Source organism: Rattus norvegicus, chromosome 11 (genome assembly GCF_021556685.1).
Source record: "Rattus norvegicus strain SHRSP/BbbUtx chromosome 11, alternate assembly SHRSP_T2T, whole genome shotgun sequence".
Taxonomy (NCBI): Eukaryota; Metazoa; Chordata; class Mammalia; order Rodentia; family Muridae; genus Rattus; species Rattus norvegicus.
This window is the reverse complement of record NC_141544.1, coordinates 68,782,644-68,807,466: the sequence shown is the minus strand read 5'-3', so window position 1 is coordinate 68,807,466 and position 24,823 is coordinate 68,782,644. Positions and strand designations below refer to the sequence as shown.

The following is a 24,823-nucleotide window of genomic DNA, read 5'->3' as shown; positions in this document are numbered from 1 at the left end:
CCCAAATGGTCCTTTTCTAGCTCGGAGTAACAAGGCCAAGAGGATTCACTTTTTTCCTCCTGATTTTCTCTGGGATAAGTAGTAGTCATGGATTAGTTTAATGTGTGTGCATCAGAGGCCCCTGAGACCACCTCAGGTGTGCAGGCTTGTGAGAATGCACAGGACTCACCATACAGTTCTTTCACTACTGATTTATTAGAGTGAACGGATCCAAACCAGAGTGAGCAAAGGAAAAAGGCACATGGGGTGAAGCCCAGGGAAACTGGGGGTAAGCTTCCAAGAATCCACACTGAAGTCACACAGGCCAAAACTGGGTCTCCAGCAAAGAGCTCTAACAGCTCATGTGATAGCATCCACAAGAAAGCTTGTTAAGAGGCGGTACCAAGGGGTTTTACTGGACTATTCAGAGGTAATCTCTGATCCACATATATCAACATTCTGGGCACCAGGGAAGAAAGCCAGGTTAAGCATAAACCAGTGTTTGCAGAGTTGACTATGCACAGTGAGCTACTAGTCTCATTTCTGGCCATAGTGGGAGTCCCTGAAATCCAAGTTCCCAGACAGACAAAAGCCAAGTCATAAGGAATGTTTCTCAGGATGATCTGCCAACCAGCTGCAACACTTTCCTGCACAGAAATTTTATCACCCTTTTCTTCATGGGCTATAAATACTATGTTTCTTAAACTGTCCTTTCAACCAGGTTTATTGTCTGCTGACTCTCGTTTATGACATCAATTAAGTCTTCGACACATTTTATGAGTTATCTTGTCACCTTAACATAGACAGATATAACCCATGAAGGCTAACGTCTAGCCAAAATTAATAACTAAAGAACAAACCACAATTTAATATAAAGGCTAGTATACATTAATACCTCAGTAGTTATTAGATGCCATGCCTTATACTAGCATTTCATGTTTCCTTACTGACTCTACCCTTCTGCCACTCAGACTAAAGTGGTAACCACCCAACTACTTGCACTTAAGCCACTCTAATCGTATTCCCCAAAGCAGGGTTAATGCAGAAAGATCATCTCTCTCTTTAATCTAACCAATCATTATATAAAATTACTACACCATTACATGTATACCATTTAACTATAAGGCATGTTTGCAGGAAAATGGTGGAACTGATTTGCTGTAAAGAGAAACCGATTGGATGTGGAAAGTGTTTTCTCTCATATGTAGAATACAGACTTAAATACACATATTGCATGGCTGGAGAAAGTAGACTGCAGAGAAGGCTCTAAAGGATGTTAGGGGAGCATGAAAGGGCAGCGGTGGGGAAGGGAAATAGTAGCTATGTTTTTTCATACAGAGACATAGCATGAAAGCAGAAGGGGACTGCGGGGAGAAAAAGGGTGTGGGGGAAGCAGAGAATGAGAGACACAGCAGAGGATATGTGTAAGTGAGGTTCAAGGATAAAATGAAAGAAGTGTTGGAAATTATATTACCTATTATTTTACATATAAACTTAAAAAAATTAAAAATTCTGGAAGACTCCCATAAGAATGACAATTTAAAATTTAAAAGTATCTTTTACATCACAATAAAACTTAACCTTTAAAATAATTAAACAGTAATTTTAGTTTTAAATATAGCATGGCACTCTCATTTTCCCAACTTTATCATGCTTCAGACATTTCAATAATCATTTCATATTACTTGAATAAAATCCTCCTCTATTTTCTGAATTGTATTTTAAAAGCAGAATTTTACAAACCTCCATATATAATGGTACCAGACAAAACCCAAACTATTCAAGCTTTATTGTAGAAGAAAGGAACACAATTGAGAGCTGGCACAGCTAAAGTGTACATAAGAAAGGTAAACATCTCTTTAATAAAAAAAATAGGTACTATTTTAATGGGAAAAATATCAAAGGAGGACAAAAATTTCCAAACAGCAGCTAATATTTTTCTCCCAATTTGTGTACTTGTGCAAACACATCATTAAATAAATACGTATCGGATATTTACATACTAGAAGGGGAAACCCTGAAGTACCCGGGTCTTTGATTTACTACCATCCTTTCAATCTTCTGGACGCACTAGAGTGCACACCAAGCACAAGTGCGGTTCTAGTGAGTCACAGTTGAAAGCTTGTCAATCAAGTCATCAATAGTACAGATAAGCAGATGGATATCTGCTGTCTCCTTCATCCTGTGATCACTGTGCTTCCGGAGGATGACATCCACATCTGGGCTGACTACTCGGTCGGCAACCTGCAGGGATCTGTGCCAAGGAACTATTTCGTCCTTCATGCCGTGGAGCAACCGTACAGGGCAGGTCACAGGAATGGGGCTGTGTAACAAGCAGTGATGCGCCGCCTCTTTAATGAAACTGTAAGGAATGCTGTAATAGCCTTCTTTGTTGTATTTTGATGGCAAGGACCATTCACCTTTCATTTCTATTTCCTTTTGCATCTAGTGGGAAAAATAAAAACACGAATATCAACAACTCTTTAGCAGACTTGAACATCTGAGGAAGGCAGTCCTCAGTAAGAAGACAGGCAACAGAAGTGCAGCAACAATGATCATCACACACAGAACCAAGGCGGTGCACGCCTTTAACGCCAGTGCTCCTGAGGCAGAGGCAGGCCCACCTAGCAGTTTGATGCTAGCCTGGTCTACAGAGCCAGTTCATGTTTCAGGCCAGACAGAGATACATAGGGAGACCCCATGAAAAGAAAACAAAAATTAATTACTAGATGCAAGGTACATTATATATATATATTATTTCACACAATTCTGGTAATAATTCTGTAATGATTCCACGAATCTACAAACCTACAAACAATTCTCCCTTTACAAAGGAGAGCATGAAGGCTTACAGTTAACTCATATTCAAAGGCCAAACTCAAAATGCTTTCGCTATCAAGCAAACTCAGATCTCCCTATCATACAAGTTCTTATGTCAAGTTCTGCTTAACCCCAACTGACTGGGAAGACAGATGGGAAGAAAAGTGCAGCAATTTCTGGAAATTGGTCCCAAAACACTAATGTTTACGTAAACCATTTTTTTTAAAAAAGATTTATTTATTTATTATATATGAGTACACTGTAGCTGTCTTCAGACACTCCAGAAGAGGGCATCAGATCCCATTACAGATGGTTGTGAGCCACCATGTGGTTGCTGGGAATTGAACTCAGGACCTTTGGAAGAGCAGCAGTCAGTGCTCTTAACCACTGAGCCATCTCTCCAGTCCTAAATCAAATCTTAAAATAATTTATTTTTGAAATTTCAAAACAATTACTCATATACTTAGATCATTTTCAGTTGAAAGAATATTATTATCATTATCACTATTATTATTGATGGTGGTGAGAGTGGTGTTTTTTTTCAACACAGGGTTTCTCTGTATAGCCCTGGCTATCTTGGAACTCATTCGTAGATCAGGCTGGCCTCGAACTTAGACACCTCTGTGTTCCAAGTGCTGGGATTAAAGCAGCACCCCACCAGTTAGCAAAAGAAAGTTTTACAATGTGCATAACTTTTACTTCTCAGGACTCTAGGAAGGAGAGTTTATTGGTTTGGGTAACAAAGAAGATTTAAAAAAGCCCCCTGAAAACTGAACAGTAATATTAGTCCTAGATTCTGATAAAAAGAAACATCAACACATCCTTTGAGGATTATTTTTCAGATTGTAATATATATATGCCTTCAATAATGTTTTTTATTAAACTTTGGAATTTTCTGGCTGGAGGGAAGGCTTCTCAGTTAAAGTGCTCCCGCCTCTTGCACAGGGCCGAGCTAGGTTCCCAGAGCCCACACTGGACATCTCAGTCTGCTCTAACTTCAGCTCCAAGGGCTGTGACACCCTCTCTGGCCGCTCTTCATCCCTTAGGGCTAGTGGTCGATGTGGAGGTAATGCCTTGTCCTTTCCATGATGCTGTTCAGTTTTATGTCAACTTGACACAAGCTAGAACCATTTGGGAAGGAGGACATTCACTGAGAAAATGCCTCCCTAATACCTGTCTACAGGCAAGTTAATGTAGGTTTTTCTTGATTAATGACTGAAGCGGGAGGGCCCTGCACACTGTGGTGGTGACACACCTAGGCAGGTGGCCCCGAATTGTGTAAGAAAGTAAGAGGCACAAATCAAGAACAAGCCAGTAAGCAGCATTTCTCCATGACTTTTGCTTCAGCTCCTGCCTACAGGTTCCTGCCTTGAGCTCCTACTCTGACTTCTCCCTTAGTAAAAGTGGGACCTGAAAGTTGTAAGGTGAAATAAACTCTTTCCTCCTAAATTGCTTTTGGTCAAGGCATTTATCACAGCAACACAAACCCCACCTAAGAAACCTGCTGTTTGATTTTCAACGCCCACCTCATCCACATGCAAACAATCTATTTACTCATATGCAAAAGGAGAGGTGCGCAGACCTTGGCATTTACAACAACAAAACATGTTTAAGGAACTCCTTTTCAAGCTGCAATATTCTTGAGAAAATTTCCTATCATGAAAAGCATTGTATTGGTGAGTCAAGAGGATTAAGCAATGGGTCAAAGTTTCAAATTCACAGAGTAGAAAAAACACAAACACCAAGGAACTATATTTGAGAAAAAAAAGTGAGAAAAGAATTCAGACATCAGAGATGAGTACAGGGAAGACCAACTTTGTAATTTTACCTCTGACAGGAAAAAACATCAGGACTCTCATGAGGTGAATTTGTGTGTATCACTGTGCACCTTGGTTGACATTTCTCAGGAACATGGTCCACTGTTCCAAAAGAGAAAAAGAAGTTGTGTGTGTTGCTTATGTGTCTATGACTGTATGCACAGAGGCCAGAGGAGGGCAGGGGTCTTCCTCTATCATTCTCCACTTGGTCCTTTTGTAGCCAAGTTTCAACTCTGACCTTGATGCTGTTCCCTCGGCTAGACTAGAAGCCACTGAGCCTTTGTGACTGTTTCTCCCCTCTAGAGCTGGGTCTGCAGATGTCTGAGGGGACACCTGGCTTGTTACATGAAGCTGGCATCTTAACTCTGGTCCTCATGAAGGCAGAGCAAATGGTCTTAACGGCTGAACCATGTTTCCAGCCCTCCTATGAACCTTGTTTTCTGTAACATTTATTATTTGTGTGTGCATGCCATAGTATATGTACAGTGGTCAGGAATTGGCTCTCTCATTACACCACATGGGTTCTGGGAATCAAATTCAGGCTATCAGGCTTGTCAGCAAGAACCTTTATATCTGAGCCATTTTACCTGCCTACACCCTGTATCTTGAGGCTGGATTTACTAGTACACTATGATGGCTGGACATGAAGCTCTAAGGATCTACTGGTCTGTCTTATCAGTATTGGAATTACAAGGGCACACCAGTATACCTAGCAATAAATGATTATGATGATGATGATGATGATGATGATGATAATGACGATGACGACGATGACCACTACCTATGACTGCGACTACTACTATGACTACTACGACTACTACTACTATTATCATCATTACATTTAGGTCTGTGGGGAAAAGGTGAGGATGCATGTGTGTGCCATAGTGCTTGTGTGGAAGTCAGGACTGCCTACATGAGTTGGTTTTTTTATCTATCATGTCAGTCCCAGGCTTGTTACAGAACTCAGGTTGTCAGGCAAGTGTTTTTATCTCTTCTGCCATTTTCCCAGCCTGTCATCATTAATCAAGACAAACAAAACAGCACGCATGGGGTTAGCTCAGATTCTCAAGCTTGTATGTGGAACATTTTAACAACTGAGCTGTCCCCTCATCTCCAGTAACACTGTTATTTCTTAAGAAACCGAGAACAACATGAACTTAGAACAAACTCAGATGCTCTGTAGCATAGGTCTTAAAGAACCCTAAGCAGAAATCAGTAACCTTCTATTCGTCAAAGTTATACATTTTCATTGTGTCCCCTCGATTCTCCCCATGGCCCCTTTATCCTGAGTTCTACGAATCTGGTTCTCAAGCTCTACTGTGGGGAGGAACTTGTTGAGCATATCTCCCATTTCTGATTCAGAATGAAATTCAAGGTTGATAGCAGGTCTGGATCATTTTGAAACAATGTTTTCCCCTTTAGTCTCTATTGTCTCTGACTTACCAGGAACTTAGTCCCACAGGAGAGGAAAACACAAATGAATGCAATAAAACAACAATGCATGAAGATTCAGATGCTGCTCAATCCATTGTCCTTGTGCATAACTGTCTGTGTTGGATAGTTTTATGTCAATTTGACACAATCTAAAGTCATGTGAGAGAAGGGAACTTCAACTTAGAAAATGCTTCCACAAGACAGGGCTGTAGAAAGTCTGGACAGCATTTTCTTAATTAGTGATTGATGGAAAAGCGTCCAGACCCTTGTGAGTGGAGCCATCCCTAGGCCGACGGTCCTGGGTTCTATATGAAAACAGGCTGAGTGAGCCATGAAGAGCAAGTCAATAAGCAACACCCTTCCATGGCCTCTGCATCAGCTTTCTTCCTGTCTCAGGTTCCTGCCCCGTGACTGATTATGAAGCAGAAGTGCAACTCAAATAAACCCTTTCCCTCACCAACTTTGGCCATAGTGTTTCTTCCCAGCAACAGAGACCCTAACTAGGACACTGCCTAAACGCATATCCAATCGGAACTGACGAAAACAGCTATCTTCCTAGTTATTTCAGACACTTCATTCTTACAATGAATTGCTGAAGGACATTAAAGAAAAGGCTTGCTTTTTTTTTTTTGATGTATCACAAAAATTATTAGCAAAATGCTAACAAAGCAACAGAGCCAGGGGAAAAAAAAAAAAGCCAAAAACAAAACAAAACCCTCTACCCCTGGTGTGCTACCTCTAATTAGTTGAGAACTGCTGCCCAGAAAACATAAGTCTGTTTTCGGGCTAAAAGAGGTAGTTTAGCATCTGTGTAGTGCAGTGTCACATGACCTAAGAGCGGCACTACTCACACAGCACGAACTGACAGTAAGAGAGTAAAGAGAGTAGACTGTTATATGGAATCCCATCAGGTCAATGATATCAAGAAAACTGAGCTAAAAAAGGAAGTCTAAAATATGACTTCAGTACCATGTGTTGCGTATTTGGCAGGATGTTTAAAAAGAGGCATGAGAAAATAAAACCTTAAAACAAGAGACCGAGCAAAAGGACAGCAAAGACAAAAGCCCGGTCACTGTAATAAGTTAGAGGAAGAGGGTGCACAAGTACAGAGGGAGAAGGCAGAAGACAGGAAGGACTCTCTGGGGTTGCCAAATGGGTCATGACCTACCTCAACGGGAAGTGAGTGAAACTGTGTCACCACGCCATCTGTAGCAGAAGCTATCCCAATAAGAGCTATGACCTTCTCTGGCCGTGCGATTGCAGCATGCAGCATGAGCCATCCACCAAGGCTGGATCCAACCAGTATCTAAAAACAAGTATGCATGGCTTCAAAGAGATTCCCACACTCCCCATAAAGAGACTGGTTTGATAGAAATATATGGACTTTGCATCTTTTATATCCTTGTAGACCCCAGACTTCTAGTATGTATCAAAAAGTAAAATTCATTCAAATTACTTGTTTGTCTTTTGAGTCGTTTCTTCTGTGTTGTCTATTTTTGTATACTAGGCTCATCTTGAACTCAAGAGAGCATCTGCTTCTGTATCCTGATAGAATTAATGTTTGTAAAGCCATTATGACTATAATATAGAACTATAAAAGCAAACTTAATTTTCAATGAGAAGTAAAAAGTAAAAATATAATCATTTTAAGTCAAATTGCTCATCAAAATCAAAATTACTGAAATTGACAAAGTATTATCAACTGTCGTACCTAAAGAAACAAACATTGCTTGAGACAAAAACTACTTAGCAAAGCCGGTTGGTTACCTGTGGTCCTTCGGCTATATCATCAAGGATGGAAAGAACATCCTTTCTCCACTTCCCCACTGAGCACTCTGCTAAGTTACCATCTGAGCTTCCAACCCCAGAGTAGTCAAACCTGGAAGAAGAAAACATAGATTTACACCTATGTGTCTGACATGCGTCCAGGCTTGCTTACTTGACTTTACAGCAAAGTAAGGCACTTTCATGACTGCCATGACGGACCACAGTAAACATCAGTCAACACGTGTTTTCCTAAATGCTACTGGCTTAACTGCCAACCACCTCTCTCAACATTCGAGCTCTTCCATCCTCACTGTACTTAGCTTAGTTCAAGTTCTCATCTTCATCCACCCAACGCAGTAGTATTCTAGGTCTCTTCTCATTTCCATTTTCTATCCTCATAGCCTGGTCCCTAGGAGTCAGAACGATCCTCCTCAATGAAACATTGTATCATCATGCTCTGTGTAGTTAATAAAACTCAAAACCCTTACTATGCTTCTCTGACCTCATTTCTTGTGAGCTCTTTCCCTTGAAAGTGCATTGTCATATTCATGCTTGAAGATGAGTATGCACCATCCCCATTCCTGCCCCGTGACCTTTCACCTCTACTTAGCACACTTCTATCTGCAGCTGTCCATTAGATATGCCTCAGCTCATGCAGTCCTTTAGCTCAAGCCCTGCATGCAATGCAAAGCTGGCTCTGGGTGTCCCATGCCACCACTGTGCTCCTCTCACAGCTCTGCACGCCTTCCTGTTTTCTTCACATCACTCACTGCTCCTCAGGATTAGAATCAGATTCACCATGAATTCCTCCGCCTACATTTTCCTAGGGATTCAAGCTCAATATCTGTCTTAATCTTTGGATTTTACCTTTCCTACAAGGTCCCAATTCAATAAATTATGAAGTATCCTATCATGGCCGCAGATTATCAAAATCACAAGTCATTCTGAACTAGTCCCAATTCCTGGCCAGATCCTTTATAACTATGAGTTTTGCATGCTATTCCACAGCCAGTAAAGTCTTCCTTCCCCATCAAACTAGTCATTCTTTAAGTCACATCTCTTCATCTCGTGAACTTTCCTCATTCAGTACCTGTGCTGGAGGGGCAGATAGGTAGATCAGGGACTCCCTGGCCAGCCAGTCTAACCTACTTGAGAAGCTTCAAACCAGTGAGAGAAACCCTGTCTCTGAAATAAGGTGAATGACTCCTGAAAAATAACAACAGAGGTTGTCTCCTGGCTTCTACACATATGCACATACACACACATGCATGGTCATGCTTACATATCACATGATCATGTACACACACAGTGAATCTGGAAGGTTGCTACACTCACCACTGTTACAATGCTTCCCAAAAGATCTTAATTAAAGAATCTGTAGATCTATTGATTATAAATGCATATTTATATAGCTTCCAATATATAGAAAACTACAGTATGCCTGGAACTGGCTAAAGCTCTCAGTCTCAAATGAAATTCAAAAATCGGTTAAACGGTGAGTTCTTTTTTTATGTGGGTTGTGACATATGTGTATTCCCATGTATTCCCATGTGTGAGGGGTACATGTACGTGGTACATAGGTACATGTACTACACATGCTTGTAGGGGTCAGAATCTGACATCAAGTATCTTCCTTGATCACTCTCTACCTTATACACTGAGGTAGTCTGCACTGAGCCTGAGGCTTACTGTTGCACTAGTCGGCTAAACAGCTTGGTTAGGAGACTCCCTTTCTCTCTCCCAAATGGCTAGGATTACAGGTGATCAAGGAAGATACTTGATGTCAGATTCTGACCCCTACAAGCATGTGTCCACCCGGCTTTTACGAAGTTGGGTTCAGAGATCTGAACTCACTCATGATTGCACAGAAAGTGCTTCACTCACTGAGCCATCTCCCCAGCCCTAGATGCTGATTTCTTTATTAAAATTATTTTTCAGACAAAAAAAGCAATGACAGCAATATTTCTGATTATGAATGTTCTCCTTAGATATGAATCAGATTGTGAATGATCTCTGTCCACAAACTGTCCTTTATTTTCCCCAGAGTTCACTTGTAAAGTCTTGTCCATCTAATTCCCTCCTCAGTGCCTCTCATCTTAATTTCCTTTTGAATCCCATTCTGATGGGTGGCTCTGCCTAATAACCTGAGTGCTCTCACCCCTTGCTTAAGGGCAAACACAATTCACAATTCTTAACATACAATTCAGCTCCAGTCTTCAAAGCAAGTTAAGAGGTTTTAAAATACTTCTGAGAATGAAAATGAAGTAATTTTGCTAAAAGGAATTAGACTAAATCCACCTAATGACAAAATTCCTGCAAATGTACTGACAGACAATGCCTACAAGTTTTATATGTAGCTATATTTTCTAGATTTTCTAGAACTACTGAATGAACATTAGTGAAACTATTCTTTAACATTTAAGATTTTCAGGCTGTTAGTGCTGGAGAAGAACTCAGAAATTCTCTTTAGCCCAACCTTCTTTTACTGGATGACAAACTTGTGTCTACTGTGTATTACTGACTTCTTTATCAGTTACTTAAAGAAGTCTTCTCTTCAATCCTATTCTTCAATTTTATACCAATGCTTTCCCCATTAAACTATCTTAAAATTAAAATATAAAAACATTTATTGATAAACCCAACAATTTTCTTACATCAATACATTTCTATTAAAATATAGAAAAAGAACAAATATGAAATTAAGATTTAACTAAATACTACCCACCCTTGTTTATATTCACACATAGTCAGATAATATAAGTAAAGGACAAAGAAAACAGAAATGTAAATTATACAATATCAATCTTACAATATTATATTACTTAGAAAAACATTTTCTTTTGTGGGTTGTGCTAGGGATTGAATCCAGGATTTTGTGCTAAACACATGCTCTTCTCCTGAAGTATACTATACTATACTGTACTGTGCTATACTATACTATACTGTACTATACATACTGTACTGTACTATACACACTATTCTGTACTATACATACTATACTGTACCATACATACTATACTGTACTATACTGTACTGTACACACACAATGTACTGTACATACTGTACTATACATAATGTACTGTGCATACTATACGGTACGATACTGTACACACAATGTTACTGTACATACTGTACTATACACAATGTACTGTGCATACTATACAGTATGTACTGTACTGTACATACTGTACTGTACTATACTATACTGTACTATACATACTGTACTGTACTGTACTGTACTATACTATACTATCACTACTCAGCCTCAAGCACCCATGTTAGAAAGTAATAAACAGTGATCAAATAAGTCTTTTGTCTTCAGTGGAAAACCCATCATCACAGGAGATTACAAGAAATCCAACAAGTATATTCCTTTGCCACACAGATTGTTTTATCTAGAGAACTAAGTTACTAGCTCCCTTCTACCTTCTGCTGCCAATCTAGCCAGCACAGCACCCATACCTTAACGTCCCTAACTCATAAAACCAAAGTCTGCACACTATTAAATAACTCCATTTACTAAAACACTGGCCTTTACTTCATTTACTTAATTTCAATACTAAATGGCAATATATTCGCTGAAATGTATTGTTCCTACCTGATAAAGGCGTGACCTATAGATTTGCAAAACTCCTCAATCGCTACTGCCTTTTTACCATTCATGTTAGAAAGATAACCAGGGATGAAGATAATTCCTGGGTTTTTGCCCTTTAACCTCTTATAAGCCAGGCTTGGAAGTTCTGGTCGTTTAAGGAAAGAGAGTGTTGTCTTTTGTCTGCAAGCTAAACAAAGTACACAAAGCGTCAATGATACTTTGAAAATTATTTTTGGAAAAAAAAATCACACGTATTTTCACATTTTAACTTTCTTATCCCGCTGCATTTGACAGGAAAAGTCAAAATAAGCTTCAAGTAGGAGATTTTTAGTTTTAAGGTTGCATCAAAAATTTTTAACTTCTTAGAGGAAGGCCCAATCATACTTTCCCAAAATACAGAATGAAATAGCAATTTCAGTAAAACAAAAAAGAGACTCATCAAAAAATATCTTCATGTTGGCATAATGGGATTATCCTAAACATTAGCAATGAACATTTAAATTTAAATACATCACTTTCAGCTTTTCCCCTGAGATTTCTCCGTTTTAAAGATGTTTCAGGAATTCATATCTTCTACTTTGGTCAGATGAATAGGAGGAAAGAAGTGGAGGTGTGTTTTGTTTCTTTCTCTCCCCTGCCTTTACAAAATTATTTCAAAGGGAAACTGGCTCCTGCAACCCCAGGTTTTGGGAATCGGAGGTGAAATAATCACGAGTCTTGAAAGTATTTATTGAGGAGGGAATGATATCCGAAGCACTGAGCTGTGTTTGACCCGATTACCACTTAGCAATCCTCCCCAGAAATGGCAAGCAAGTGGTAACAAACCGTAACTTCCTACATGTGGGGTTTCACACGGCTGTTCCTTTAAGAATAAGTTTGGATCAATTATCATTCTTGGAGACATATTTCTCAAACAGCTCTGTAATTGATGCTCTACTTTGGTTGGCTGCCTTTTTGTAAGTGGAACACATATACCTTAGAACTATCTAAATGTGTCGGGACAAATGGTGACTCTTACAGGGCTTTCTTTGCTGAGCCATCTTTGCTAGCCCTTATTAAAAAAGAAAATTAAGCAGTCTTACTTTAACTCATGTTGCTTGTAAAAGCTTCTGGGTCTCTCCCCTGTGTACTGCTAAATGTTTTTTCCCATTTTTAATTTTTGAGAAAAAAAATGAGTAGAGAGCCACAGGCAGGGGGGGACCACTACAATTTCCAGGTCAGCTTGTTCTGTACACTGAGTTGTAGGAAAGACAAGAGGCTAGGTGGTGAAACCCTGTCTCACAAACCATACCCTGCCCCCAAACACACACAAAGAATCAAAAGTTTTGAAGTTTTCCCTTATTTGTGTCAAATAGATTCAAACGTTTAGTGTATGGAAAAATGCACCAACTTTAAAACTGGATTTAAAACAGGGTTTCTGGGGATCAGTTTATGCTGGTCAATAGATTGTATCAACATTAATGTTCATATCCCATTTCTTTAATTAAACACTCAAACTACTTTTTTTATCCCGTTTCAGGCATAACCCCCCCAACAAATTTCATTTCAGGCGGTTACACTGAATTGATGTTTGTTAGCTGTAAAACAACAGATTCAACCTTCAATCTATATATAATATAGATTAGCTGAAAGCCTAATGTATACACTGTTAATGAATACTGCTAAAGAGATAAAAAAATATGTTCCTCTTGTTAACTAACTATACTTCCTAGCATTACATAATACTCTTTTTTTGTGTGTGTACAGTGTTAAGCTAATCTGATTACATACTTTAAAAAAATTAAACATGTTAATTTATATAATGGCATTACTATTCCAAGGATATTATTCAAGGATAACTATACACACACAAATCATGTATTCTATGTATGTAATATTATTGATCCAAATTTTAGTTTCCATTGTAGAGTAATTCCAATTTTTTCAACAAGAAAAATCAGATGTTAGGTCCAAAGATGGCATTTACTTGTATATACATACTTTGTTTCCTTAAGTCCGCGACAGGCAAGGCCAAACATTTGACACAATATGGTAAAGCCCTAGAAGCAGTTAATATTCAAATACATCAAATGCACATCTTAACTTTTCTTTTCTGGTCTTGAGGTTTGATTCAGAGAACGCAGGAGCTCCTTAAATCGCAATGTAAACACAAGGACCTCCAAGAACGCCCCAGAGCCTCAGCAGAAGAGTAGACTCTCCCAGCCTTCCCCAGAAGTGTTCAGTGCCGAGAAAGCCAGAGCAGTTTTGAATGGCGCGCCGAGCCCGCAAGGCGGGCACTGGACGATCGCCAGGCCTTCGAAAGAGCCCCAGTACCCCACCTTCCCCTACACTAACCTGAGAGCCACCATGCCCATGGGGGCTTCCGAGCAAGTGACGCGATCAGGCCTCGGTGCCGGCCGAAGGACACAGCCGCCCAGCCCCACTTCCGACAAGGTACCCAGGCAGCCATCTTCCCAGCTGCCCCTGCGCCCGCTACAGACGTGCACCGGTCGCGCGGTCCCGAGGTCACGCACACGCAGTCCGCAGGAAGGCGGAGGTTGCTAACTTGCATCACGTGGGATTTGTTTCTCCCGAGGAGACGCATGCGCAAGGGTGCTGTCTGGCGTGTGGCTGTCTCGACTAGTTTGTTCTGTGTACCCCAAAGGGCATTTGGCTTGTGACATTAGGCGTCCTTGGCCGTTTTTCATCGCAGTAAGCTGCAGAAATCTCAGAGAGGAGCTATGGTCAAATGGAGCGTTTGTAAATGGGAAACCGTGTTACCATCCGGAGGACCCAAAGACCTGTGATAAAATTTGCTAGGCTTCTTTGATTACTCCTATGGGGGTAAAAATTCAAGAGGCCAGTCACATTATTGGAGTCGCATCAAACATTCTTTGCTCTCTCCCAAACATTTTCCCACTCACCAGATTGCTAAACATTCAAATGAGCAGCCACAAGTAAAAGTACTGAAAACACTCATTCACATATGGTTGCTCTATGGGTGAAAACCTAAAGTCTTTTGTCAGGCAATCTGGCCATGTTTGTTTATTATGCACATACTTTTCAGTACTCTTTGAACTACCATTCCTTTTATGACTATCCTAAATAAAAAGAACACTGAAGGGACCCCTAGACCAAGTTCCCACCACATAGAGATTTGTCCCACAGACACAAAGGGCAGGGAGTAAAAGACAAATTCTGGACATGGGGGATGAGAGAGAAAGAGGAGGAAACAAGAGAGGAGGAAGGGGTATTTGTTCCAGATGGGGGACATAGGACTGCCTCTGGATAGAGAGAAGACAGATGCGGTCCATAGGAAAAGGGCAGATTATAAAGGTAAAAGGATAAGACCCATGCTAGGATGAGGTGTTTAATTTTGATTGGACATATTAATTAGGACTAAGACAGCCACAGGGGGCTTTTTGCTGGACTTAAATACTTTGATTTTCAGACTTGGTAGTGGGCAGGAAGTGGCCAAATAAGGAAATAGACCTTGGGGGCTACAGTTTCCAGCAAAGCAGAGGAAATGAATGAGAAGGGCAAGGACTTCCAAAGTCATCTTTGCCTGCTCAAGCTGGCTAGACTCCCTTCAACATGAGTTCATAAGGCTGTGTATTATCTTAAAAGAACAGTTTTTGTAAAGACAAAAGCAAGGTGTGTATGTGTGTGTGTGTGTGTGTGTGTGTGTGTGTGTGTAGTAATCAGTGGCAATAGAAAAATAATTCAAGAAATTGTGATACTAGGGTCTTTGGATTCTGACATCCTTCAAAATAATTTCAGGGGCCTCAAGTCTCATTAAGTATAGGCTTTTATCTTGTCTACTGTGCTGGAAATGATTATACTTTGTAAAATATGCTTTTATGTAAAACCACGTTATTTGTCTTGGTTAGTGTTGCCAACTTGAGCACCTAGGAAGGAGGGTTCTCAATTGGACAATTGTCCCATCCATCAGATTGGCCCGTAGGCACATCTGTGGGGGCATTTTCTCAATTGTTGATTGATGTAGGTGGTCCTAGCCCGCTGTGGGCAGTGCCATCCCCTGGCAGATGGGCCAGAGCTGTCTGTGTAAGATGTTGAATGTGAGTCTGGAAACAATTTAGTAAGCAATATTTCCTCAGTGATGAACAGTTGCCAGTAAGTCAAATAAACTCTTCCCTCCATTAGGTTGTCTTTGGTCATGCCATTTATTGCAAGGACAGAAGCAAAATTGGATATCTTTTAGAGATTTGGGAACAGTCGTTGGTGCCAAAGATAAAAGCAAAGCGTAGGTACCGTGAAACAGGCACGTCTTTGGAGTCTTGAGAACACGGAATGTTAGGTCAGGCTAGTGAAACTTGATGGAGAAAGACAAAATAGACCTTTTCCTTGGGAGCTTCCATACAGGAAGCATGTGACTGAAGCTGACTTGCTTCTAGCCCTAGCAAGTCTTTTTCTTTTTTTTAATCAGTTTGATTTAGTGTCATTTCTCTACGCCCCATTCGTAAGGTAACTAATTAATGTCCGCTTTGCCTGAAAATAAGATAAAACACTAAGAAATAAATTATAGTCGTATGACCTCTGTTTGGTTACAAGAACTCCCAGGGCCTGGGGACAGCCTGGAAACCTCATTAAGAGAGATCATTACTGCACAAAATAGCCAGGTACCCACCTGGATCTGCTAAAATGAGATGAATACCTCTCCCTTCCCCCTCTCCTGTCACTGTCACTCAAGTCATTGCTATGAGCCATGGCCACTGGCAGAACTGGAGTTTTCACAGTCCACAGAGAGAGACAGTCTCTTTCAAGATACACTATAGCAAATGGGACATAATTTTGCCTGTTCTCTGCCAGGGTGGAGGTAGACTCCAGAGGACTGAATCACAAAGGTGATGACGTCCAATGAATGCTACCCCACTCTTTGTATTTTGACAGTCGACACCTGTACTTGTGGCTCTTTGGTAATTGCAAATATTGTTAGCCTCCATCCCTTTCTTGCTCTATTTTTTGAAGGTCTCCCGTACTTTATATGCAGCAGCATTTTAAAAGTCATGTGACTAAACAAGATGAAGAAAATATTGTATAGACACACAGAAAGGGGGTAACCCATGGATTCCTTCCTGATTCACACTTACAAGCAAAGCAAACCAGGAACCTAGGAGGCTTGGCAGCACTGTCAAAATACTTTCCGTGACAGTGATGGGCTTGAAGTAGAACAGTTTATTTCCTGTAAGGGCATTTTGGGGCACTGCTTGTTCCCTGCATCAGCATACAAAAATGAAAGAAGTTTTTTGTTTGTTTGTCTGTTTTGTGTTTGATGATAACTTTTCTTTTTGACATCCAGAAGAAAGAGGTGCCCACCAAATGAGGCCTCAGAGTTTTATTTTGCATTATAGCATCTTCTCTTCCAGGCAGGAAGACCTTAGTGATAACTAATTTATACAAAATCTAAGAGTAATGTGTAAGGATTTTCAGTATTCACCTCATTTTGTCAGTAATGTGCCCAGGGATGCTTCCAATTACTTTAGTTTATGAATTTCCAATCACAATGTCAGCACAAATAAATCTTTATGGAGATTCTACCATTAACTGTAGGGATTAATGCACTCTGTTATGTTACAGATAGTTAATTACAGAGAGAGAGAGAGAGAGAGAGAGAGAGAGAGAGAGAGAGAGAGAGAGAGAGAGAGATTTTCAAATGTGAATCAGGTCAACAGTTTAATCCAAACTCCATACATTTAACACACATACACATCTAAAAGATTTATGACATGCAAAATGATTAGAACACCCTTACAATCCTATGAAGAAGGTACAATACAGACAAATTGTATCTTTACATTAAGCAACCAAACCTTAACAATTGCCTTTTAATGTTTAAGATCACTAGCATTGAAGGAGAACGTCTGCAGAAATCACAGATGAAAAAAAAAATACCTGCTACAGTACTGATCTTTCCCCCTCATTATTCAAGTAAAACCTCACATCATCCAGTTACAAAATCTTATTATTGGTAACATGTATACAGGTATAAAAGTACACTGTAAGTTTTTTTAATTGTACCCAGTCAGGCCTGAAAGTTTCATGGACATGTTTCTAAACATTGTTTTCTATTTCTATCCATTTGGCATGTTTTAGAAAATAATTTGTTCATACTTACAAACACAGAACATACACACACACACACACTCTGACACACTCACACACACACTCACATACTCTCACACACAAATGGCACTTGAAAAATGATTATAAAAGAGACTTGCCCGAAGTCATTTCATTCAACAAAAATTAGCTCTGGAAACAAAGGCTATTTGTAGAGACACATGGGAAAAGACATAGCACAGAGAATGTTAATTTGAATTTTGGTTGTCTTTTCTGTGTCTTTTGTGTTTTGTGTGTTGAGTGCTCAGGTTTTCAGTGAAACAGGGATGGATGCATAGTTACGCCATGTGAAGGTGCAGATAACATGTTTGCTTCATAAGCAAGCAGAATCCAACAGATTGGAGGGAACTGGCTACTGGTTGCTTTCATTCCCAGCACCAGGAATGGACAAATCAACAGAACAAGATCCCTCCCTCCCACTAAACGTTCTCCTTAATTCAGATTGCCTGATGTTGTAGGAGTCTGTTGTCTGAGATGGCCTTTTCTTAAAACAGGAGTTTTTTTTGTTTGTTTGTTTGTTTTTATTCTTTTAAGAAAGTGGTTTACTATATAGGCACAGTAGCTTGGGGGCGGGGGTGGATGCTACAGCGTTAGCATTAAAATCCCATTTTAAAGATTATTTAGAGAGCAACACTGACATGAAACAGTTGTCAAGCTAAGTCTTTGGTTTGGGTACAGTATTTAAAAACTAAGGCAAAGTGTCTAACACCTGTTGCCTTCTAAGTCATTATCTGCCTGTTTTTTATAAAATCCTACTTCCTACAAAGAAGGCAGGTGATCACCAAGGACAGAGAGCTGGGTGCTAAAATAATCTTCTATTTCTAAGTACATATTTACAGACATTGTGTAAACTGTTCGGTTGACTTAACCAACATCAGCTGATGAAAACGAGCGTGCATCTAAGTGATGCTTTTATCAGAATAGTGTTTTGGTTTGTGTTTTGCCGTAGGAGCTCCAGGCCCTGCTTCCTTGTATGAAAGGCTCCCCAGTTTAAAAAGAGTTCTGAGTGCACACAGCTAATGGGATGGGTCTGTTAGGCATTTCCATCTGATACTGGATATGGCTTCATTCTTGTAAGAGACTATTGCAGTCTTCCCTGAAGTGGACCACGGCCAAAGTTCTCTACAACAGGAAGTGAGTATATCCTTCTGCTCCCGTCACTATAACATCCATCCAGATCCGCATGGCCTCCGGTGAAGGGGCCACCATGTAATAGATTCTGTCGTGCGTCTTGACACTAAAGGTGAGTAATGGATTAGGACTCTGGAATGCAAAACAAGAAGAGAATGTCAAAACAAGTAAAAATAAATAAAAATAATAAATAATAAGTAGTTCCCATCCAAATAGCTATAACCAGAACTTTTCTTATTTCATCATGACTTTACCATGAAAAACATCGTTTTTCTAAAAACATCCTTTACTTAATACATTTTCAAATTTAACTTGCAGCACTGCTCTAAACACATTTGTCCATCTTGGGAGAACACAGGCTCTAAGTCACAACCCCTAAATCACTTTTTCTCTAACTTAATAACATATTCAAATTACAAAATTTGACCAGGCATGGTTGAACATGCTCATAACTCCAACTCCCCAGAAGGCAGGAACATTGTAAGTTCAAAGCCACTCCAGACAACATGGGGAGACCTTTGCTCAAAAACAGAACATGAAAGGGGGCTGAAGATTAAATAGTTGCCTGGAGTGCAAAGGGCTGTAGGCGCCAAAAAGTCTCAGAAACTTGGGAAATTGATACTTACCTTATTGGCATTCTTGAGGTGATCATAATACACTTCTTCAATGGCTTGAAAGTATATCACTCCTTTTAATTTAGCCTCATGCTTGTCTGCAAAGATAGGTGAGTGTTAAGAACTTTATTACCACTGACGAACAGGCAAAAAGCAGAAGCTCATGATTTGTGAGCCTTACTAAAATATTTACTTAGCATTTAAATGACCTCAGATGACCTAGGGTTAGCGCCCAGGTGACCAAGAGTTAGTAACCCAGGTGAGTCCACCAGGCTCCAATGGATACACCAAACTTATGGTCACACAGAGGGCTCTGGTTAAACTCAATGTGTCATAAGACAAAGCAACATGAGTGTGGGTGGGAAAGAGTTTGGTCGAGGACAAAGGGGCTAACAGGGGTTGGGAGGAGATAAGAAAGGGTGGGTGCAGGAGTGATCAGAATACCTCATACATATATGAAACTGCCAAAGAATATATTTAATTATTTATTTTTAATTAATTAATTAATTTTGAGACAGGGCCTTGCTACATAGCCATGGTGGTTCTGAAAGTGACTATGTAGACCAGGCTAGCCTCAAGCACACAGTCATGTAGACAGCTGTGAACAGAGTCAAACTGGCAGCATCTACCCAAGGCCATTCCACTGCTCAGTCACTTCTGATGTGAATGCAAAAAAGCTAGAGGACTCTCCCTCTTATCTGCTTTGGTATTAGGGTCTTGAATATGCTAAATCTTTGTATTTAAAATAAAATTGAAAATCAGCCACTAAAAGTTTCAGTTTAGCAACAGCCTTTGTAAGGCTTAGAGGGAGGGAGGTTTTGGAAAGCTGGTAGGGCCCCTGAACCATACACCTGACTGATGGACAGTGAAATCAGGCTCACAGATGAGTGAAACGTGGAGTGATGAAGACTCTCTCTCCTCCAAATCCTTTGATCTTTTCTGTTGGAACGTTCTGAGTGAGGCTGTCTGTAAAGGCTACACAAATGTGTTTATGTGTTGGATGATGTATGTTTATGTCCATGGATGATAGACTGGATTTCTTATGAAGCAGGTATCTTTCCTATTTCACTGAGGACCTTTATGAGAGACTCTGGATAAGAAAGCAGACCCTGGGGCTGGAGAGATGGCTCAATGGTTAAAAGTACTGGCTGTTCTTCCAGAGGACTTTGGTTTAATTCCCAGAACCCATACTCGTGTGACACCACCCTTCCTTAGCAGCAGAAGAGACTTGGACTATACTAATGCTTCTAACAGGCACCTTTCACATTTGATGCACATGTAAATAAGGTGCTAACTCATTTCTTTATTTGGCTGTCTGGGGACAGAGTCTCTCACGACATAGCATAGCCCAGGCTGGCCTCAGACTCACTGTTCTGCTTTTCACTCTTTTTGAGTGATGACATTGCAGTTGTGTACCCCTGTGCCTCACCCAAGAGGCATTTAAGTAAGTGTTCCGGTTACACTGTGTATTCATAAGATTCAGTGGAATGCGTTTCCCATGGTTAAGCATTTAGGAATCCCACAGTGCGTTTGATACTTAATGAATGCTCGCCTATTCCCTAGTTTGCTGATGAGCTATGCTTTCTTCTCTTAAGAGATTAAGACTGCCTCACGAACCACGGCTCACCAGCTATCAACTAGAGCTCCGTGGTTATGTGTAATTTAAATACGACAAATGGCCAAAAAACTCCCCCATATTAATGGCTTTGTAGTTTAAAGGGCAATAATTTAATGTAAAACTGTATTCCATTTAATACATATTTGAAATTTAGTTTATTTCAGAAATAGAATGGATTAATTCACACCTTTAAAAGTCACATGACTGCTACTGTAAAAAGTGAAATTTATCATATTTGAGTATAAAAATGTGAATATAAAATAAAGTATGCCTTCGAAGTTATCATCACCATTACTTATTTTACATATCAGCCACTTTCTTTATTTCTCTCTTTCTGTTTCTTTTCTTTCTGAGATAGGATCTCACCATGTCGTCTAGGTTAGTCTCATACTGGCAGGTTCAAATGATCCTCCTGCCTCAGTCTCCCAAATTTTCTAGGTTCAGATAATGAATTTCAATTTCCTTTTATTTTTAACACATTTGAATATAACACTTCAATTTGCTTGGTTTTTTGTTGTTGTTGTTTTGGGTTTTTTGTTGTTGTTGCTTTGTTTTGTTTTGTTTTGTTTTTATCATTTACCTGCATAATAAGAAAATGTTCGCTTATTCCGGTCAAAAACAAACCAGCGTTTCTTCCACGTTTTAATTTTTCCACCCATTTTGATGAGGTATCCTCGGCAGGTCTTCTCTGTGATTGACACATGAAAACAGGTGTCGATATTGTGGCCCGCAGTCTCCACATGACTCCGCAAGTCGAAGTCTTCTTTCCGGACAGGCAGATAGCGAGTCAGGGGACGAGCCTGGAAAAGTGCGAAACATACTTCGTCTATAGTGTATAGATAACTTTTCTTTTATTCACCCCCCCTCCCCATTGCATTATGTTAGATGTTAGAAGGAAGTGTAGCGCTGAAGGTTTAAAATGGCGCTCATCCTCTGGAGACTAAAGAACTGATGGCTCTTAAGTAGGGTGCTGCTACATGAGAGAAGGCGGAGCTAAAGGTGGGCCTATTGATTCTACTCCCTGAGAAGGGCAGATGTGGGAATGAAAAGCCCTCCCAAATGTAACATTAAAGAAGTCAGCCAGTAAAGTGTGCAGGGATGAGGCATGCTGCCACCCTGCTGCTCCTTGCAGACCAGGATTCTGCCCAGGAAACCGTCCTCTTCTCTCGTCACAACAACAGTTCTCCTAAGGTAATCCGGATACAGACTGATTAGACAGACACTGTTTTGTAGGTACAAGCCCCAGAAGATCCCCCAGAGTTAAAAATGTCAGTTTATCTATTTAAGGCAGAGATGCGTGCTTTGAAAAGGGAAGTTAAAATAAAATGAGCTGTAGAATCGATGCTGGACCTAATGTGAGGAACTGTATAGGAACAGAGTCCAAGGGATGTGTGCACATGGCCTGTTTTACTAATGATGAGGACCAAGGTTAACAGTGGGAAGCACAGACCACCGTGGATGCTGCTTCCAAATTCTCTGTCTCTGTCTGTCTCTCTGCCTCTCTGTCTGTCCCTGCCTCTCTGTCTCTGCCTCTCTGTCTGTCTCTCTGTCTGTCTGTCTCTGTCTGCCTCTTTGTCTCTGTTTCTCTGTCTGTCTCTCTGTTTCTTTGTCTGTCTCTGTCTCTCTCCCTCCCTCTCTCTCTCCCTCTCCATCTCCCCCTCTCTCTCTCTAGCTCTGTTAAATAATTCCAGGCTTTTGCCCCCGGGAAATGATCTAATTATATTGTATAAAGCTTATAATCAAGATTAAAATAGAATTCTGCCCTTTGGTTTGGCTTCAGATATTAAACATGCTTGGGTGACCTTCACCACCAGTCAGAGTCTAGCAGAGGTCAGAGCATAATTCAGTAAAAGGATCCATTTCCGTTTCCAGTTTTCCTCCAGATTTTATTTTCACTGCAAGGCGGCTGCCATAGGCTTAGGAATGCCCCACCACTCATACAGCTTTAAAGACAGTGGCTAGTCACTGTGGGCCAATGGTCAGCAGCTGGAGATGGTGGGGGAAATGATACTCTGCCTTAGGGTCACCAACTTCTGCAAAACTGGTGTGAGCCCCTTCATTCTCAGAAAGCAAGCATAATATAAACGGCTATAACGGAAAGGGTTGGGATTCAAATCTAGGATGAACAAGAAAGGATGTTACACCAGATAAATGGTTTTCCTCCATTTAGTTGAGTGTGGTTCTCAAAGGACTGTGTATTATAGACTGGTGTAGGAAAGCGGACATAAGTGGTTAGAAAAAGGGGGGAAAATTCTATCACTATACTAAGAAACTGGGCTGGTTTAATTTAAATTTATCCCATTTTGGAAAGTTCCCTTTTAGAGATTTCCTCCTTTTCCCCTCATCAAAGTTTTTAGTTTGGAGTGTGTGTGTGTGTGTGTGTGTGTGTGTGTGTGTAAATAGACATATATATATAATATAGATGATAATTTGAAATACATGTATGTATATATACATGCATAATGATGTGTATATATGTATACATATATAGTAATGTATAGTATATATACTGCAAACTATACATATATGCATGTATATATTCTAAACTATTCATCATCTCTCAATATATATATAGTTTTTAAAAACATTTTAATTAGAAATTTTTACCTTTAGTTGTGTGTGTGTGTGTGTGTGTGTGTGTGTGCATGCGTGTGTAAATGTACAGTTGAGTGCAGCTCCAGAAGAGTCCAGAAAAAGGCACTGGCCACGTGGAGCTGGAGTTATAGGCATGGGTGGTTGTGAGTGTCCAGAATCGAATGCTGGCCGAGAACAGCATCCGGTACTCTGGAAGTGCAGCAAGTACTCTTAACTGCTGGGCCATCTGCCTGGTCCCTTGTGTGTGTCTCTGGTAACCACTGCCATGACCCTTTTCAAAGCTAGACAAAACATATTCCCCCTTAGATGTCCACGGAATGGATAGAAGTCTCCCTTTCTTTCCAGCATTTAAGTAGAGCGTATGAATCACACGTGAGTGAGATTTTCCAGGGTAGTTCCACAGTAGTTTCCTAGAAGTTCTAAAATGAACGCAGCCTGCACACTAACCCACATCTTTCTCTTACCCATTCTGCCAAACACTAAGGTATTCAGACAGAATTAAAGTCTTCTACAAAATGACCACCAGGGGGCAACCGACACTTATGCATCCACATGCATCCACCAACCTGTGCCCTTTGTTTCTCTCTTATTTTGACTTCTTTTTCTATTAACTTCTGCCTCTGGCTGGTTTCTTCTTGTAGTCGCTTTTCCAGGATTTCCCGGCGTCGTTTTTCTTCTTCCAGAGCTCGCTTCTTGGCTTCCATTTCCCGTTCCTAATTATCATTATACGGAACAATAATTATTTTAAATTGTGGCAATTATACTTGAAGGGACCGTGAAACAAATACCCAAATTCTCATTAGACAATTTTCATCTTGTATCTTGGTTTCTAACAATGTATAATGTGTCCTGACACAAAACGTGATCACCTCACCTCTGCTTAGCTCCCAAAGTCATCTTTTGCTATTAGTTAATTAGCCAACAATTAAATATTAATCTTCAGTGAAAATTTGGCTTGTGACTAATTCAGGCGTTTTGTTCTTCCTTTTTCAAATGTCGTGCAGAACTAGCTATGAAGCTTAGGCTGTTCTCTGGGGGACTCTCCAGGGTGAAGGCCACCAGTCACTCCAACTTCTGTTATTACTGCGTAGCTTCCTGGCTGAAGGCCCGAGAGGAAGTTTTGTGGGAAGCTGGAAAAGGAAAGGAGTTGCCCTCAAGGCAGGATGTAAAGGCGTTTTTTTGGGGGTGGGGGTTGGGGAGTCCCAAGGAAGTTCTGATTCTGACCTGAAATAGAGTCACAATAGCTTGTGGGTTTTAGATATCACAATAGCGTGGTCAACGGGAGTTGGAAAGGACAGAAGAATGCATAAGGAAATGTCATTCTTTCCTATTC

The 24,823-nt window shown here is 40.3% G+C and overlaps 2 protein-coding genes across 53 annotated transcripts in view; both read right to left on the bottom strand.

Annotated features, from left to right (window-relative positions):
- Positions 1-1,753: 1,753 nt before the first annotated feature.
- On the bottom strand, positions 1,754-13,888 carry Abhd10 (abhydrolase domain containing 10, depalmitoylase). 3 transcript variants are annotated; one of them, XM_087576249.1, is made up of 6 exons: positions 13,747-13,888; positions 11,416-11,599; positions 7,818-7,929; positions 7,219-7,356; positions 4,628-4,718; positions 1,754-2,424 (listed from the first exon to the last, which is right to left on the bottom strand). In XM_087576249.1, the coding sequence occupies exons 1-5, from the start codon at positions 13,859-13,861 to the stop codon at positions 4,677-4,679; spliced, it is 591 nt and encodes a 196-aa protein (XP_087432375.1). In that variant the 5' UTR covers positions 13,862-13,888; the 3' UTR covers positions 1,754-2,424; positions 4,628-4,676.
- A 3,170-nt stretch (positions 13,889-17,058) lies between these two features.
- The window catches only part of Phldb2 (pleckstrin homology-like domain, family B, member 2), a 219,834-nt gene continuing 212,069 nt past the window's right edge, over positions 17,059-24,823 (bottom strand). For 43 of the 50 annotated variants that reach the window (XM_087576899.1, XM_087576897.1, XM_087576901.1 and 40 more), the window contains 4 exons: positions 24,057-24,203; positions 21,476-21,695; positions 19,290-19,375; positions 17,073-18,795 (listed from right to left, as the gene is read on the bottom strand). In XM_087576899.1, coding sequence (XP_087433025.1) covers positions 18,655-18,795; positions 19,290-19,375; positions 21,476-21,695; positions 24,057-24,203 — 594 coding nt within the window. In that variant the 3' untranslated portion in view covers positions 17,073-18,654. 50 annotated transcript variants of the gene reach the window in all.